Genomic DNA, 14,171 nt, shown 5'->3' on the forward strand with positions numbered 1-14,171 from the left:
CTAAAGCTCTTTTTAGAACATAAATCCATATTAAACGTCAACTGTGTTGTTGAAATATTATATTGGATTGTATAATTAGTGGGCTTTCTCCTTGATCATTTTTAATATGATCATTGGTTTTTTTTATTTTTGCACCCATTTTTCCACTTATTAAAAGTTTTAATATATACACATATTGGTTGTTATTTCTAGCACCATTGGGAGTTTTTTCCTTGCCACCTTTGTATAACTTTGGTTTAAATTATTTCACACACAAGTTTTTCTCTCTTAAAATGCTTAATTCTATTTTAGCAAAAATGTGTTGGTTTTATCCTAAAATTTCAATGGCCTCCATATAAGTAGTAGTATAATCTAGCGTAAAGGAGGAATTTTTGTGTATTGGAGTGATAATGCTAAATTTTCAAAAGAACATTAAGCACTAAAGCCTATTCATGTATCTTGTATTATTTGTCAAAGCACAGATGATCGTCATGGATTCAGAAAAAAAAGAACATATTTACATTTACCTTTATAAAATCACAAAATAGTCACAAATAAGAGTTCAAGTATCATTTTGTCTCATTTCTGACTTGAGAAGCTTTTTAAAATTACATCGTTATCAGAAGGTGTGGAATTAATTTTGAAACTAGTGTTTCATTATTTCAAAATTCATTGCAAAGCACATCCCTCAATTTTACTGCAAATGAAAATGTATTTAAATTATAATAGTTAATTAAATTATTTTTATGTGTATAATGTTTAGTATAAAGTGGCCCAGGAAACTTTATTATATATTAAAATGAAATTCTTTTGGTACTTCCAATATGTAGGTATCAATTGCCCATACTTCTTTCTAAGACTAGACTCCATTCACATCTCTTGACTACCTCTAAGTCAGATTCTCTTTCTACTACCTCATTCTACATGTCCAATGCTACATTGTGGAAAAAAGCAAATACTATTTTCATGTCTCAGTGGATAATCTATAGTGACAGTAAGTCTAGTTACAAACAACAACCAGTCCATCACCACAAAAACTCCCTGGACCCAAAAAGCATGCTATAGAAAGAATTGAGCTTGTTCATTTCTTTTGGCCAGCCATTATTTAAAAAGGAAAAAAAAAGTTTACAGATACTAGGTAACTTTAGGTTAAGATAAATTGAGTTTGTTTTCAGACTTATTTATAGACTTCCGAAATAAATACCTACACTACTACTCCATTTTCAGGCTTTCAAAACTAGTTCTTTGTCCTAAACACTGTCTACTTTCCCAAGTACTTTTAAAAGCACAACTTGTCCTTTTAAGTAATTCCTTATTAAAAAGAAATTCAGTTCAAGGATTCAATTCATAAAAATTTATTAAGTTCTGTTAAATTAAGAGCACTCTGCAAAGAACTAAAATAATTCACTTGCAATGTATAGTATAGTTGGGGATAGTAAATATAGCATGTCCCAAAAGTCTTAATGCAGTTTTGTGAAAGCTTAAAACTAAAGGAGACACTCTGGATATAAATAACTACTATACATGCATTCAAAAAAAACAGGTGTTAAGTGAGGAAAGTTATCTACTAGGGTCTCTGGGGAAGCTTTATGGAGGAGGTGGCATTTGAGCTGGACTTTAAAAGCTGAATGAGATTTCTTTGTGCTAATGAGCAGGAGTGGGTAAGAGGATTCTATTTAAAGCACCTGCTCATAGTCTTTTTTTGTTAGGAACTCCTTTGGCAGTTCTGTGGACTCTCAGAATAATGTTTTTAAATGCATAAAATAAAATACAAAAGATTACGAAAGAAACAAATATTGCAATACAATTATCAAAATATTTTTTAAAAGTTAATAGACTTCAGATTAAAAACCTTATAAAGGGAACTGCTTTTTAAAGGCAATTTTGGCCTTTCTTTGAGATTTCATCCTTGCAATTATTTCTCTAGAAGTGTAAAGCTTTTGCTGAAGCATGGAAATTTGCAGCTGAGGATACAGACCCAAATAAAGTGTCTTGACCAACTTCACACAAGTAGTAAGTTGCAGTAATTACTCTTCTCTACTACACTGTTAACTGTTCTGTCCAACAAATTGTAATAATACAACTTTAAACTTAAGGAGGCCTGGGTTGTAATGGGTTAAAAGTTAGAGGCAAATTTTTAAAGCATCTGAACCTTACTGTACCTCTTATATTCAAGATAGCAAACTTCTTAGGCAGTAGTGACATCTACTGGCTCTTTAATATTTTCCCCTTTTGATATGTGAGGTTCTAGGGATGCTCCTGTGTTGATTACTCTGCTGATTACTTCAGGCCTCTGAACACAGGAGGCCCTCCTTAGTAATCCATTGTCTCTCAAGAGTTCAGCCACGCTATACACAGTGGAGAAACCAAATGGATTACCCAGGTTATAAATATAGTTTATTGAGTTAGTATATAAATCTTAGATGCTGCAGATGGATGAGCTGGGCCTACAGTTGAATAGGAGAGTGGTCTATGTCATTTAGAAATCTGCACAGTACTTTTCATTATCACAAACCTTAACCCCATAGAAAGCCATCATTTTTAATGTCACTTTTCTCTTGGTGATTCTATATGGTGGTAAATCATGTGACATGACTAAATATTCACAGTAGCAGACAACTTGGGGGGAAAATTAAAAGATTGGATAGAAATAATATGTAACATATTATTATGACTTTCCTGTGGCTAAAAGATGTTTCAGGTGGGCATATTAATGTCTTGTTAGAAGAACTGTGATTGATCTAAATATTTTGGGAAGTGATTTTTAATTATTCAAGGAAAGTGACTAAAAGTGTCTATACCCTTTGGCCCAGATTCCATTGTAGGATTAATGAGAAAAATAAAGGCTATATTACACCAAAACATTTACAGCAGCATTTTTGTGTGTGTGTGTGTGTGTGTGTCTGTGTGTCTGTGTGAGAGAGAGAGAGAGAGAGAGAGAGCAAGCGAGCGCAATGGCAAAGCACTGGAAACAAAAGGAAATGCTTATATTAGGAAATGGCTAAACAAACTGTGATAGATTAATGTGATGGATTTTACTATCCTGGAATAAGTGATGACAATGATGAACAGAGAGCAGCATGGGAAGACATGATGAACTGATACAAAGGGAAATAAGCAGAGTCAATCAGGAAACCTACACAATGATTACAGCAATGGAAATGGAAATGGCAACAGTACAACTGGCACAGAATACAGCAAAATTACAGTGACCATGTTGGCTTTAAGGAAGAGATCTGAGAAGATACCCTCTTCCTGTTTCTTTCCAGGGTGGAGTGTGGTCTAGGATGTGGAACACTACATACTGCAGTTTTTCAATATGTTGGTTACTTTTGCTGAACTATTTTTCTTCCTTTTCCCCCTTTATTATTTTATTATTTATTTTTATAAACAATAGTTATATTATGATCTTATTCCTAAGGGATCTAAGGGATGGACCTGGAAGTGGTGGGAGGAGAAATATAGTGGGAGATGCAGGTGATGTAAAATCAAAATATATCAAAATTTATTTAAATAAATATTCATTTGAATAAATATCTCCTAAAATATATAGCGTTCACAAAGTGGGTGAGTCATGTAACAAAGCTAGGGATAACAGTCTAACTCTCTAGGAATAACAGCTAGGGATTGACAGAAATTATATTAGTTAAACCAATTAAAACCATATTATGAACACTGGAAAACTACAGATTGTTTTCATTTCATCAATGTTTACTGGCCATCCATATTATCCTTATAAGATTTTAAATATTAAAGGAGGGAAAAAAACATCACCAGTCAGGAAGCATCTCTCAGCGAACGTACTAACAGATTGGACAATATTAATCACATGTAAAATTTATGTGGAAGAATTTGCCATCCTTGACATTAAAGGTATAGGCTGAGCAACTAGAATCTTTCAAACTACAGACTAATCACGATTTTGTTGCTGTATTAGGAAATTGCACCGTTTTCTACTGGCATCTGTGAAAGAACTGGAGTAAGGCCTCGAGCATGGAGGGGCAGGTTGTAAGAAGGATTTGTGGAAGGCAAGGACCAGAATGGCAGAGGATGAGAAGGCGAGGGCCAAAGGGAAGATCTGTCAAGACGGAATGCCCCTCACCCCAGTGATGGGGATCACTTCTTAGGGGCATCCGAGGCATTGCATGGGATTAACGGATTATCTGGTCGCTCCCTTGGATCATCTTTTGTCCTTATGTGGTTTGGTCTGGGGTGTTCTGGATGTCGTATTTACTTTGGTGGCATCTAAGGGAAGGCCTTAGTCAGTGGCTGGCTCGGTTTAATCTGCCCAGAACCGCAGCAGATGAGGGCCCGACGGGGTCAGTCAGCCCCTCCTCTTAATGTCCCAGAGGAGGAAGCTGGACGCCTGCCTGCCCAGGCTCCCACAGAGACTAGGGCCGAGGCCTCATTGGAACGGCCTGGAAGCTCTCCCGGGGCTTCGCCCGAGCTTCGCACTGGGCCAGACGGGCAGGTGGCGCCGCAGACCCCGCTCGGAGGCGGCAGAAAGTACTAGCGCGACGGGTTCCAGACAAGGCCGGCGGGCAAAGCCGCAGCGCCCGGTGCCCTCTCTAGATGTCCAGGGGGCCTGAAGCCCCGTGGGTAGTGAGGCATGCGTAGGCGCGGGGGCCTGGACCGCGGGGCGGGGAGGGGCAGAGGAGCTACCCAGCCGGGAGGGGGTGGGTGGAGGGATGGAGCCAGAGCCGCCCTCGATTTCCCCCCTCCCCCAGGGGTGGCTTCCCTCCCGCCCCACCCGCGGGTCGGGGAGGGGCGGGAGACGTCGGGACTGGGAAAGAGCCAGGCGGGAGGCGGGAGGAACCGCGCCGAGAGCGAAGGTGATTGGAGGAGGCGTTTCGCGCCTTTTTCTCAAGCGTGAAGCCGCAGCCTGAGGTAGCGTGGGAGAAGAGAGCTGGGGTCTAGCCCCAGGGGCCACGGCCACGATTCTGCCAGGGCTGGGACGACGCGTCTGGGCCGCGGCAGCTGAGCGGGTCCGCTTTCTACCTCCCCGCCAACTGCCAGGGGCTTGGGGTCGAGGGAGAGGCCGAAAACCTCCTCTTTGGGGCCAAACAGGGAGGCCGGCTTTCCCAACGGCCGAGGCCGTGCTAACGGCCCCACGGGGAGGAGGAGTAGGAGGGCGGAGGCGGTCCGCTCTGGGCCTGGGGGTGGGGGCTCCCTTACCTGAGGGGGGCCACGTCAGCCCCGACGCTTTCATTGTCGAGGTTGATGCATGCCTCCGTGGTGGGAGCCTTTCCTGCCCCGCGCCCCTGCTCCTTCCCGCAGATGATCGGGGCCGGAGGCGCCCGTCGCTCGGCTCGACCGAGGGGGCAGCAGGGGGCTTCCTGGGGCAGCGTCAGTCCCCCCGGTGGCGCTTTAAAGCCCGAGTTAGATGGATCATGTTTGGGCCCCGTCGGGAGAAGCCGGCGCCTTCCTTTCAGGCTCCCTAAGCCGAGTGTGGAGGGCGGGTGGGGTCGGGCGAGGGCCTACCATGCCATCATGAGGTGATTAACGGTGAGGGGATCTTCGGAATAACTGCGTTTTTGGTCCCGTTTCTGAAGGAGAATCTTAGGATCAGAGAACGGGCCTTAACACCCTGACCAACCCTCCTCGTTTTACAGATGAGGAAACTTGAGGCCTAGAGAGGTGAGGGTGACTTGCCCATGGTCACACAGGTAATAAGGACGGATGGCAGGCTTCAAACCCAGGTCTTTTGACCCAAACCCAAGGTTCTACATCGTACTGAGGTCCCTTTTTCCTAACAATGACAGCTCAATTTTGCCCTACTCAGAGAGGGTGGATTCGTAAACCAAGAAAAAACAAGATTTTGTCAAATAGTGACAAAGCTAATCAATTGACTAGAAATTATAAGACATTGCAGCATTTCACAGGAAATTTGTTGTCGCCTTCAACAAATTACCTTTTCTTAGGCCTGATTTTATCTTCAAAAGTAGTAATGACTGAAAAAGTTAAGGTTATTCTATTACATCTTCTCTCCAGCTTAATTTCTTGTTTAAAGTTGAGAATTTTTGATGAGTAGACTCTGACACCTAGTTTGGTACCAGATGCTCTCAGCTGCTCCCCTTTTTTGGTTAATTTGCTTGAAAAAAAGGTTTTTCTCCTTCCTTTCCATTTCCATCTGCCTAAAAGTTTAACTTTCTCATTTTGTCTTCTGATCTTTCTATATGTTTATTACTAATTTGGTTTCATATTTTTTATATTTAGTTTGAACAGAAAAGGTAAATGAATCTTATTTTTGGTCCTTGCCTCCAAAGTAGGATCCTTATATCTCAAAGAAGAAATATAGCATAGTACCGTGGAATTGTTAGAGCAGTAGGAGTCAGGAAACTGATTTTAGTTAAGATAGCTATGTGACATTATATAATTCACTTTACTTCTCTGGCCTCAGTTTTCTAACATATAAAATGAGGGAGTCAAATAATCTCCAAGGCCCCTTTCAGCTCTAAAATTCTTATTATCACTTGACCCAAATAAATATGAGTGATTTAATTAGTAAAAATAAAACTGAAATTAACACAATTTTAAAGAAAAGCAAAATAATTTTTGGTTTTGGTATGAATCGTTCAGTAGTGTCTACCAAATTCTAAAATGTTTCATAGACCATAATCATTTGGAGTAGAATTATGAAAATAGTTATATTTATATTTTCTTTCAAATATTTTTGTACAGTTTAGTTAATTGAAGTTGCCAAAATGCCAGTAAGACCTGAACTTCAGGTATGTTGTTATACGTTACAGTGAGATTATGTTATGTGTAATGTTAAGACAATATTTAGGGAAGTTTTATGTTTTTACATGTTTATATACTTATAATATAGATTTGTATAAATTATTATAAAAGGTTAAATAGTTTAATATATTTAAATGTCATTTTCAAGTACTTTACTTTATGTGATATTCTTGAAAATTATGTTAAATCAATTTATAACTTCCAATTTAGAATCTACCCTATAATAGAGCCTTTTAAACTGCAAAAAATCACTCTCTGATTGTTACTACAAATATGGACTCTTGTACATCAGGTTTTTTCAAACAAGATACATTTCCATATATTTGAACTTATTGAAATTTTTAAAATTAATAATCCATAGCTAAAGATTGTTTTTCATTAAAAAAAACAGCATGGAACATCAATACCACCACCTAACATTGCTTAGCAACTATTTACATTAAAATTAATTTTAAAACATAAAGTATCCCAACAGTTTTTCAGTTCTTGCACTTAAATTCCCATCAGTATTCTTTCCCTCTTTGCCATTCATTCTCATTCACCTTTCCTCTTACAGGGTTGTAGTTAGTATGAATTACAATCTTCTGGTTTGGCTTTGGTGTTTTTTGTTTGTCTTTAAGTGCTATAAGCAGTTTTCTAATGCAGTAATGGTTGTGATTAGTTTGTACTTTGTAAAGTTCTAATTGCTTATAATGGACCTAAATTTAATGTCAAGGATAGCACATTCTTCCATGTAAATTTTACATATGATTAGTGTTATAGTCAAATCTGTTAGTGATGCTTCCTGACTAATGATGCCTTTTCCTTCATTTAATATCTAAAACCTTATGAGGATAATGTAGATGGCTAGTAAGCCTTGATGAAATCAAAACAACGGAAATTTGTATGCGCATGGTTGTAATTGGCTTAATTAATAAATTAATTGGCTTAACTAATATCACTTCATTCTCCAAAACCAGATTATTTTTTACTTTTGCCTTAAATTGATTAGTTTCAACATAAAGTTCGCTTAGCAATTTGAGAAGGAAAAAAAACTTAAATCAGGACTAATAGATCTTTCTCCTCTCCTCCATGAAGAAGTTTTATTAATGGCAAAATAATTTATTCTATTCATCTATCTTTAATACTTGACATAAATCTTAAAGTAGTACATAAATATGACTGAATTATTATTATCCTTATTAGGACCAATGGTAATATTTATAAACTCTTCTGAAATTTTCATAGAAAAATTTTTGTAAAACTTTGAATACAAAGGGTAATTAATTTGGTTTTGATTTGTAATTTGTAGTGCTAGTGATAGCACTAACTTATTTCTTTAGTAATTGATTTGGTTTTGATTTGTAATTTAACCCTGTCATAGCACCAATTTATTTCTTTAGCAGCTGGAAAAATTCATAGATGATGCTTTAAGAAAAAATGACTTCAAACCTTTAGAACAGTTTCTGCAGATGGAAAATTATGAAGATATCACACTTAAATGCAGCAAACAGTTTCTCAGCAAGTTGGACAACCTTATGTGCAAGGTAAAGTTTCAATTCTAAAAAAAAGATTGGATGTCACACCACTGTTAACAAGTGACTATTTTGTTTAAATGTTCCTGCCAGAAAGAAAATTGCCATTGTAAGAATCAAATTAAAGTGTTTGCTTAAGAATAACTATTTTAAAACATCTTTAAAATGCTTTTTTTTGTCCAAAGTGATTTAGAAACTTTGGAAATATTTGCTTAACTTATAAAGTATTTTCAAAGAAAGAAAACATGTTTTGGTTCTTCCAAGTAAAATATGCAAAATGTTGTATCTTCACAGGATTACCATATTGTCCAATATCTTTGTTGAAAATGGTTTATCTAGTTGTTTGATATTGAGCATATTAAACTACTGCTTAACTCATTTTTAAACTTTTTAACTAGCTTTTATATAGACATGCATGAGGTTTAAAGTCTTAGGTTGATTTTGTTATTAATATCTTAAACATAATCTTTATACATATATACACACACACATACATATATGTATATATTTTTTCCCAATTACATGTTAAAACAATTTTTAACACTTTTAAAAAAAAGTTTTGAGTTCCAAATCCTATCAGTCTCTCCCTCTCCTCCCCTCTCCGAGACAATAAATAATCATATATAGATATATATGTGCAATCATGTAAAATATTTCCATGTTAGTCATTTTGTACAAGAAGACTTGAATGAAAGAAAGTGAAAAATAGCATGCTTCAATCTGTATTCAAACATGTATCATTTCTTTCTCTGGAGGCAGATAGTATGCATCATCATTAGTCCTTTGGGATTATCTTGAATCATTTTGTTGCTGAGAATAGCTAAGTCATTCACAGTTCTTCCTAGTACAATATTGCTGTTACTGTGTACAACATTCTCCTGGTTCTGTTCACTTCATTTTGCATCAGTTCATGTAAGTCTTTCTAGGTTTTTCTGAAATTATCCTGCTTGTCATTCCTTATAGCATAATAATATTCCATCACAATCATATACCACAGCTTGTTTAGCTATTCCTTGATTGATGGGCATTCCTTTGATTTCCAATTCTTAGCCTTAAAAGAGCATTTTTTATAAAATTAAAGAATTCAAATTAATAATATCTCTTAAGTAATGTTATATCACTCCCCCACACCCCCAGCCAGCAGAGGACCTTTTACTTAGAAATAGAGATCAACTGTTGTGAACTCCCTTTCTCCCTCCAATTCTGTACCTCAAATGATTTCACCATTTACCTTCTCCCCCAACTCACATTCTCTTTTTCTTTTGGTGCAATCTCTGAAAAAGAGGTGACTTACTAGAGCTTGTCTTTTTTGTAATTCCTCCTCCTTATTCTCTAATCTTTAGTTTCTCTTATTGACTCCTCTCCTTCCTTGCTACCTATAGACATGCCCAGGTTTCTTCTATCTTTAAACCTTCATTTCACCATGTCATCCCCTCAGGCTATCATTCATTATCTTCTCTCTTTCACTACTGAGCTCCTAGTAGTAGCATTATCTCCTATTCTTTATCTTAACCCCTTGCAGTCTGGTTTTCAGCCATACAACTGAACTAAAACTGCTGTCCCTAGGTTACCAAGGATTTCTTAATTGCCAAATCCACGGCCTTTTCTCACTCCTCATCCTTCTTGAACTCTTCATTAACACTGCTGACCACCCCCTTTTCCTGGATACTACCTTCTCCCTAATTTTTTCCACATGTTGGTCTTCATTGATTTTTTTACTTATCTGATCACTTCTCAGTCTCCTTTGCTAGGTCTTTATCTGTGATCTGTTCCCTACATATGTATGTATCTCAAGCTCAGTTCTAGGCCCTTTTGAAAAACAGAAACATACACTCTCAGGGATTTCATCAGTTCCAGTGGATTTATTTATTATCTATTCAGATGTCTACCAAATGTACCTATTCAGCTTTAGTCTAGCTCCAGGGCTCTAGTTCTGCCTTTCCAATTGCTAGATAGATAGCTCCACTGAGTTACCTCAAAGGAATCTCAAATTCAACACATCTAAAATGAAATTCATTTTCTTTCCTCCCCTGCCAAACCCTCAAACCCATCCTTCTTCCTAAAGTCCCTCTTTCTTTTGAGGACATTACCATTTTTCTAAAAACTAATCTCAATTAGAATTGATTCTTCCTAACCCTCTTAACTTCCTAACCCCCCATATCCAGTCAGTTGTCAAGTCTTGTTGGTTCTACCTCAACAATATCTTCCACTCATATGACCAAAATCTTAGTCTAAGTCCTTTAAATTCTTGCCTGAACCATTGCGGTAACCTCCCAGTTGGGCTCTTGGCTTGCAGCTTCCCTTCTCCACTCCATCCTCCATACAGCTGTCAGATTGTCCATTTTGCTTTCTATTACCTCTGTTAAAATATGAACTCCTGTCTCACATTAAAATCTTTCACAATCTAACTCTAACCTGTCTTTTCAGATTCCACATACTATGTTGCAGCTAATCTGACTTACTTACTTACTTTCCCCATGCATGATGTTACCTCCCACCTCTGTGCTCAAGCTATCCCCCATGCCTAAAATGCTCTCCCCACCTCTTAGAATTGATACTTATCTTCAGATTCAGCTCAGGTTCAACAACTTTCTACACAAAGGTTTTCCTGACACCTCTCTGTTATTAGTATTCTCACAAAAAATTACTTTGTATTTCTTCTCTGTATTTTGTATTTCTTTATGTATGTGTAGTTTTGCCCCCAGTAGACAATAAACTACTTGAGGGCAGGAGCTGTTTTTTGACATGCTATTCTAGGGTCCAGAACAGTCTGTTTTACAAAGTAAATGGATAAGAAATCCTTGTTATTGTTTCTGTATTTTGACTAGAATTAATTTTGTACAATGAAAATTATTTGATTTATTTCATTGAATATCCTTTGTATATATAAGAGATATTTACTATTCTGTTTTATTTTAGGAACTTAACAAAAAAGATATCCAGAATACTTCAACTATTTTAAATTCTCTTGGAAAATATGGCAAAAATATCAGCATATTTGGGGAAACTGGACTTCTAGTAATGATAAAACAAGGGCTAGTCAAAAAGATAAGTATATTATAAACAAAATATGTCTTAGAAGGTAAAATGTCAAGAAGAGTCTGTTTTAAAAACAATTTTTAAGAAAATGTATCTCTTGAAGCACATCCAAATTGCTGGTTATTTCTCCCTACCTTAAAACATATGCCTATCATCCTTACCCTTAAAATACTCCCCTTTAATTCTAGCATTCCTTCTAGCAACATCTTATATATGTCCTCCATTTCATTGCTAAATTCCTAGAAAGATGGTCTGTGATAGGCAGCGTGGTATAGTACAGTGAGTTCTGGACTTGAAATCAGGAAGGCTTGAATGTTGCCCCAAATACCTACCAGATATTTGACCTTGGGCACGTCACTTACTTTCAACCTCAGTTTCCCCATCTGTAAAATGGGAATAATAATAATATCTACCTCACTGGGTTGTTTTGAGGATCAGATGAGATACACAAAAATCATATATGCCCATGGAGTAGTGAGATACCAGATATATAGTCTACCCCATGTGATTGTAAAATGCTTTGCAAATGTTAAAACTGTCATATTATTATTTTGTGGTTGCTGCTTCTGTTTCCTCACCTCCTTGAGATCTGGCTTCTGACCTCCGTGTTCTATTGATAGTACTCTCTTAAATGTTAAAACAATGTCCTATTGATTGCTAAATCTGATGTTCTTTTCTCAGTTCTCATTTTCCTTGACCTTTCTTTTTCTTTCTTTTTTTTGGGAAGGATATTCAGTTCTAGTACTCATTATCCATTTCTCCAAACCCCTTTCTTCCAGTCCAGTCAATCCAATAAACATTTATTAGACACCTGCTATGTGCCAGGCAGACATTGTACTAAGCTGTGGGGATACAATTAATGAAAAGCTCCTCAAGGAGCTTACAATCTAGTGTGTGAAGACAACACATAAAAGGAGGCAGGAAAGCAAGGTTGGAGATGGAATAGGGGACATCTTGTTCCATGGAGACCAAGCATAGCAGCAGATGCAGAGTGGACTTCTGTGAGCCTGCTCTTTTCTACTTGTCTGAGTATTTCTGTTCAATAGCTTTTGCTGTTTCTTATTCTCCCCAATATCCTAAGTGTAGATATCTTCTAAGACTCCTTTTCCCCCAATTTATATTCTTTGCCTGAATAATTTTATCTGCTTCTGTGGATTCAATTATTATCCCTTTGCAAATGACTCAGATTTTGGTACCTAGCTTTGATCTCTCCCCTAACTTCCAGCCTAATATCTTCAATAATCTTTTAGTCATAGCCATTCCATGGCACCTCTGGTTCCATATTTATAAAACTGAATTAATAATTTTCTCCTCCTAGTTTATCTGCTTTCTAGAAAACTCTTTTACTAGGGGCAGCTAGGTGGTACAGTGGATAGAGCACTGACCCTGGAGTCAGGAGGACCTGAGTCAAATCTGGCCTCAGATACATAACACTAGCTGTGTGACCCTGGGCAAGTCACTTAACCCCATTGCCTAGCCAAAAACAAAACAAAACCAAACAAACAAACAAACAAAAAAAAACCAACCCAAGAAGTCAGAGGTCTGGATCAAAAATCAACAAGGGGCAGCTAGGTGGCGCAGTGGATAGAGCACCGGCCCTGAAGTCAGGAGGACCTGAGTTCAAATGTGGCCTCAGACCAAACACTTGACACTTACTAGCTGTGTGACCGTGGGCAAGTCACTTAACCCCAATTGCCTTAAAAAAAAAAGAAAACTCTTTTACTACCATCCTTCTAATTATCAGTCTGGAAACCTCAGTCCATCTTTGATTCTTCTTTTTCCTTCATTCCCACATTCAGCTAGTTGTCAAGTTCTTTTGCTTCTGCTCTACCTATAGCTCATTTCTCTTTCATTCTCTTTGCTCATACTGTCATTTCCCTATTTTAGGACCCCATTACCTCTTATGTTTTAACAAGGTTTTTATTTTTATGTGAATTTAATCTCTTTTTTGTAATAGCAATGCTTCACAATTTTATATAAATTATTATCTTCTCTCCAACCTAGCCTTCCTACAACTACCAAAATATTCTTTATAACATGAAATGAACGTGTCACCCCCTCTCCTCAAAAAACTTCATTTTCCAATTATGTATATATAGAATGTAAAAATTTCTTATACTGATACTTAGGTCTCACCACCATCTTTCCAACCTTATTTTATATTACTGTCCATGCAGCTGTTTCCAAGCTTAAAATACGGTCTTCTGCTGCATTGTACTTACACACACTGTTCTCCATGCTTGCAGTGTACTCTCTCCTGATCTTTGCCTACAATTTCCACTCTGTTCAAGTCATAGCTTAGATGTCACCTTACCATATTCCTCCCTTGATTCTGATAATTTCTGAAAGTGTCTCTCATTTAACTGTTCTTAAAGCACTTTGTCTCAATCTCTCCTTTCCCTCTTTCATATTCTTATCTTCTATTAAACTTATTCTTAGAAGCATATAAGACAATGCTTTGCTCATAAGATATGCCTAAAAATGTTGAACTAAATTGAAAAAAAAATTTAAAAAGTGTTTATTAGCAATTCTATTTGTGTGCCTGTAAGGAAACATAAGAAGAAATAATATTTTCAACCTGTTTGACTTAAAGTGCATATGTTAAATATATATTGAAATTAGAATCATATAAGGTACATAGTTATGACCACCTTAGTTCAGGTTATCATTACTTTTCTGCTGAGCTATGGCAATAACTTTCTAACCCTTTCCCTATCTCCTGTTTTCTTATGACTTCATTGTTTTTTATACAGGTCTATCTTCTTAATATACCAGTCTAGTGATGTCATTTTGCTATAGCCTACTGTAGTCTAAACTACTTAGCATGACATTTAATTTACTTTATAATCCAGCAACAACCTAGGAGGTAATATATAATAATTGGGGGAAAAACTGGTT

The 14,171-nt window shown here is 37.1% G+C and overlaps 1 protein-coding gene across 1 annotated transcript in view; it reads left to right on the forward strand.

Moving 5' to 3' along the window:
* The first annotated feature begins 6,683 nt into the window (after positions 1 to 6,683).
* SYCP2 (synaptonemal complex protein 2) overlaps positions 6,684 to 14,171 on the forward strand; it is a 122,871-nt gene continuing 115,383 nt past the window's right edge. Inside the window, exons 1-3 of the mRNA XM_027850368.1 lie at positions 6,684 to 6,707; positions 8,103 to 8,246; positions 11,154 to 11,282. Of these exons, the coding sequence (XP_027706169.1) occupies positions 6,684 to 6,707; positions 8,103 to 8,246; positions 11,154 to 11,282 (297 nt within the window). The remainder of the gene's footprint in view (positions 6,708 to 8,102; positions 8,247 to 11,153; positions 11,283 to 14,171) is intronic.

This window comes from Vombatus ursinus, unplaced genomic scaffold (assembly GCF_900497805.2).
Source record: "Vombatus ursinus unplaced genomic scaffold, bare-nosed wombat genome assembly UNPS02000580.1, whole genome shotgun sequence".
In the NCBI taxonomy this organism is placed as follows: Eukaryota; Metazoa; Chordata; class Mammalia; order Diprotodontia; family Vombatidae; genus Vombatus; species Vombatus ursinus.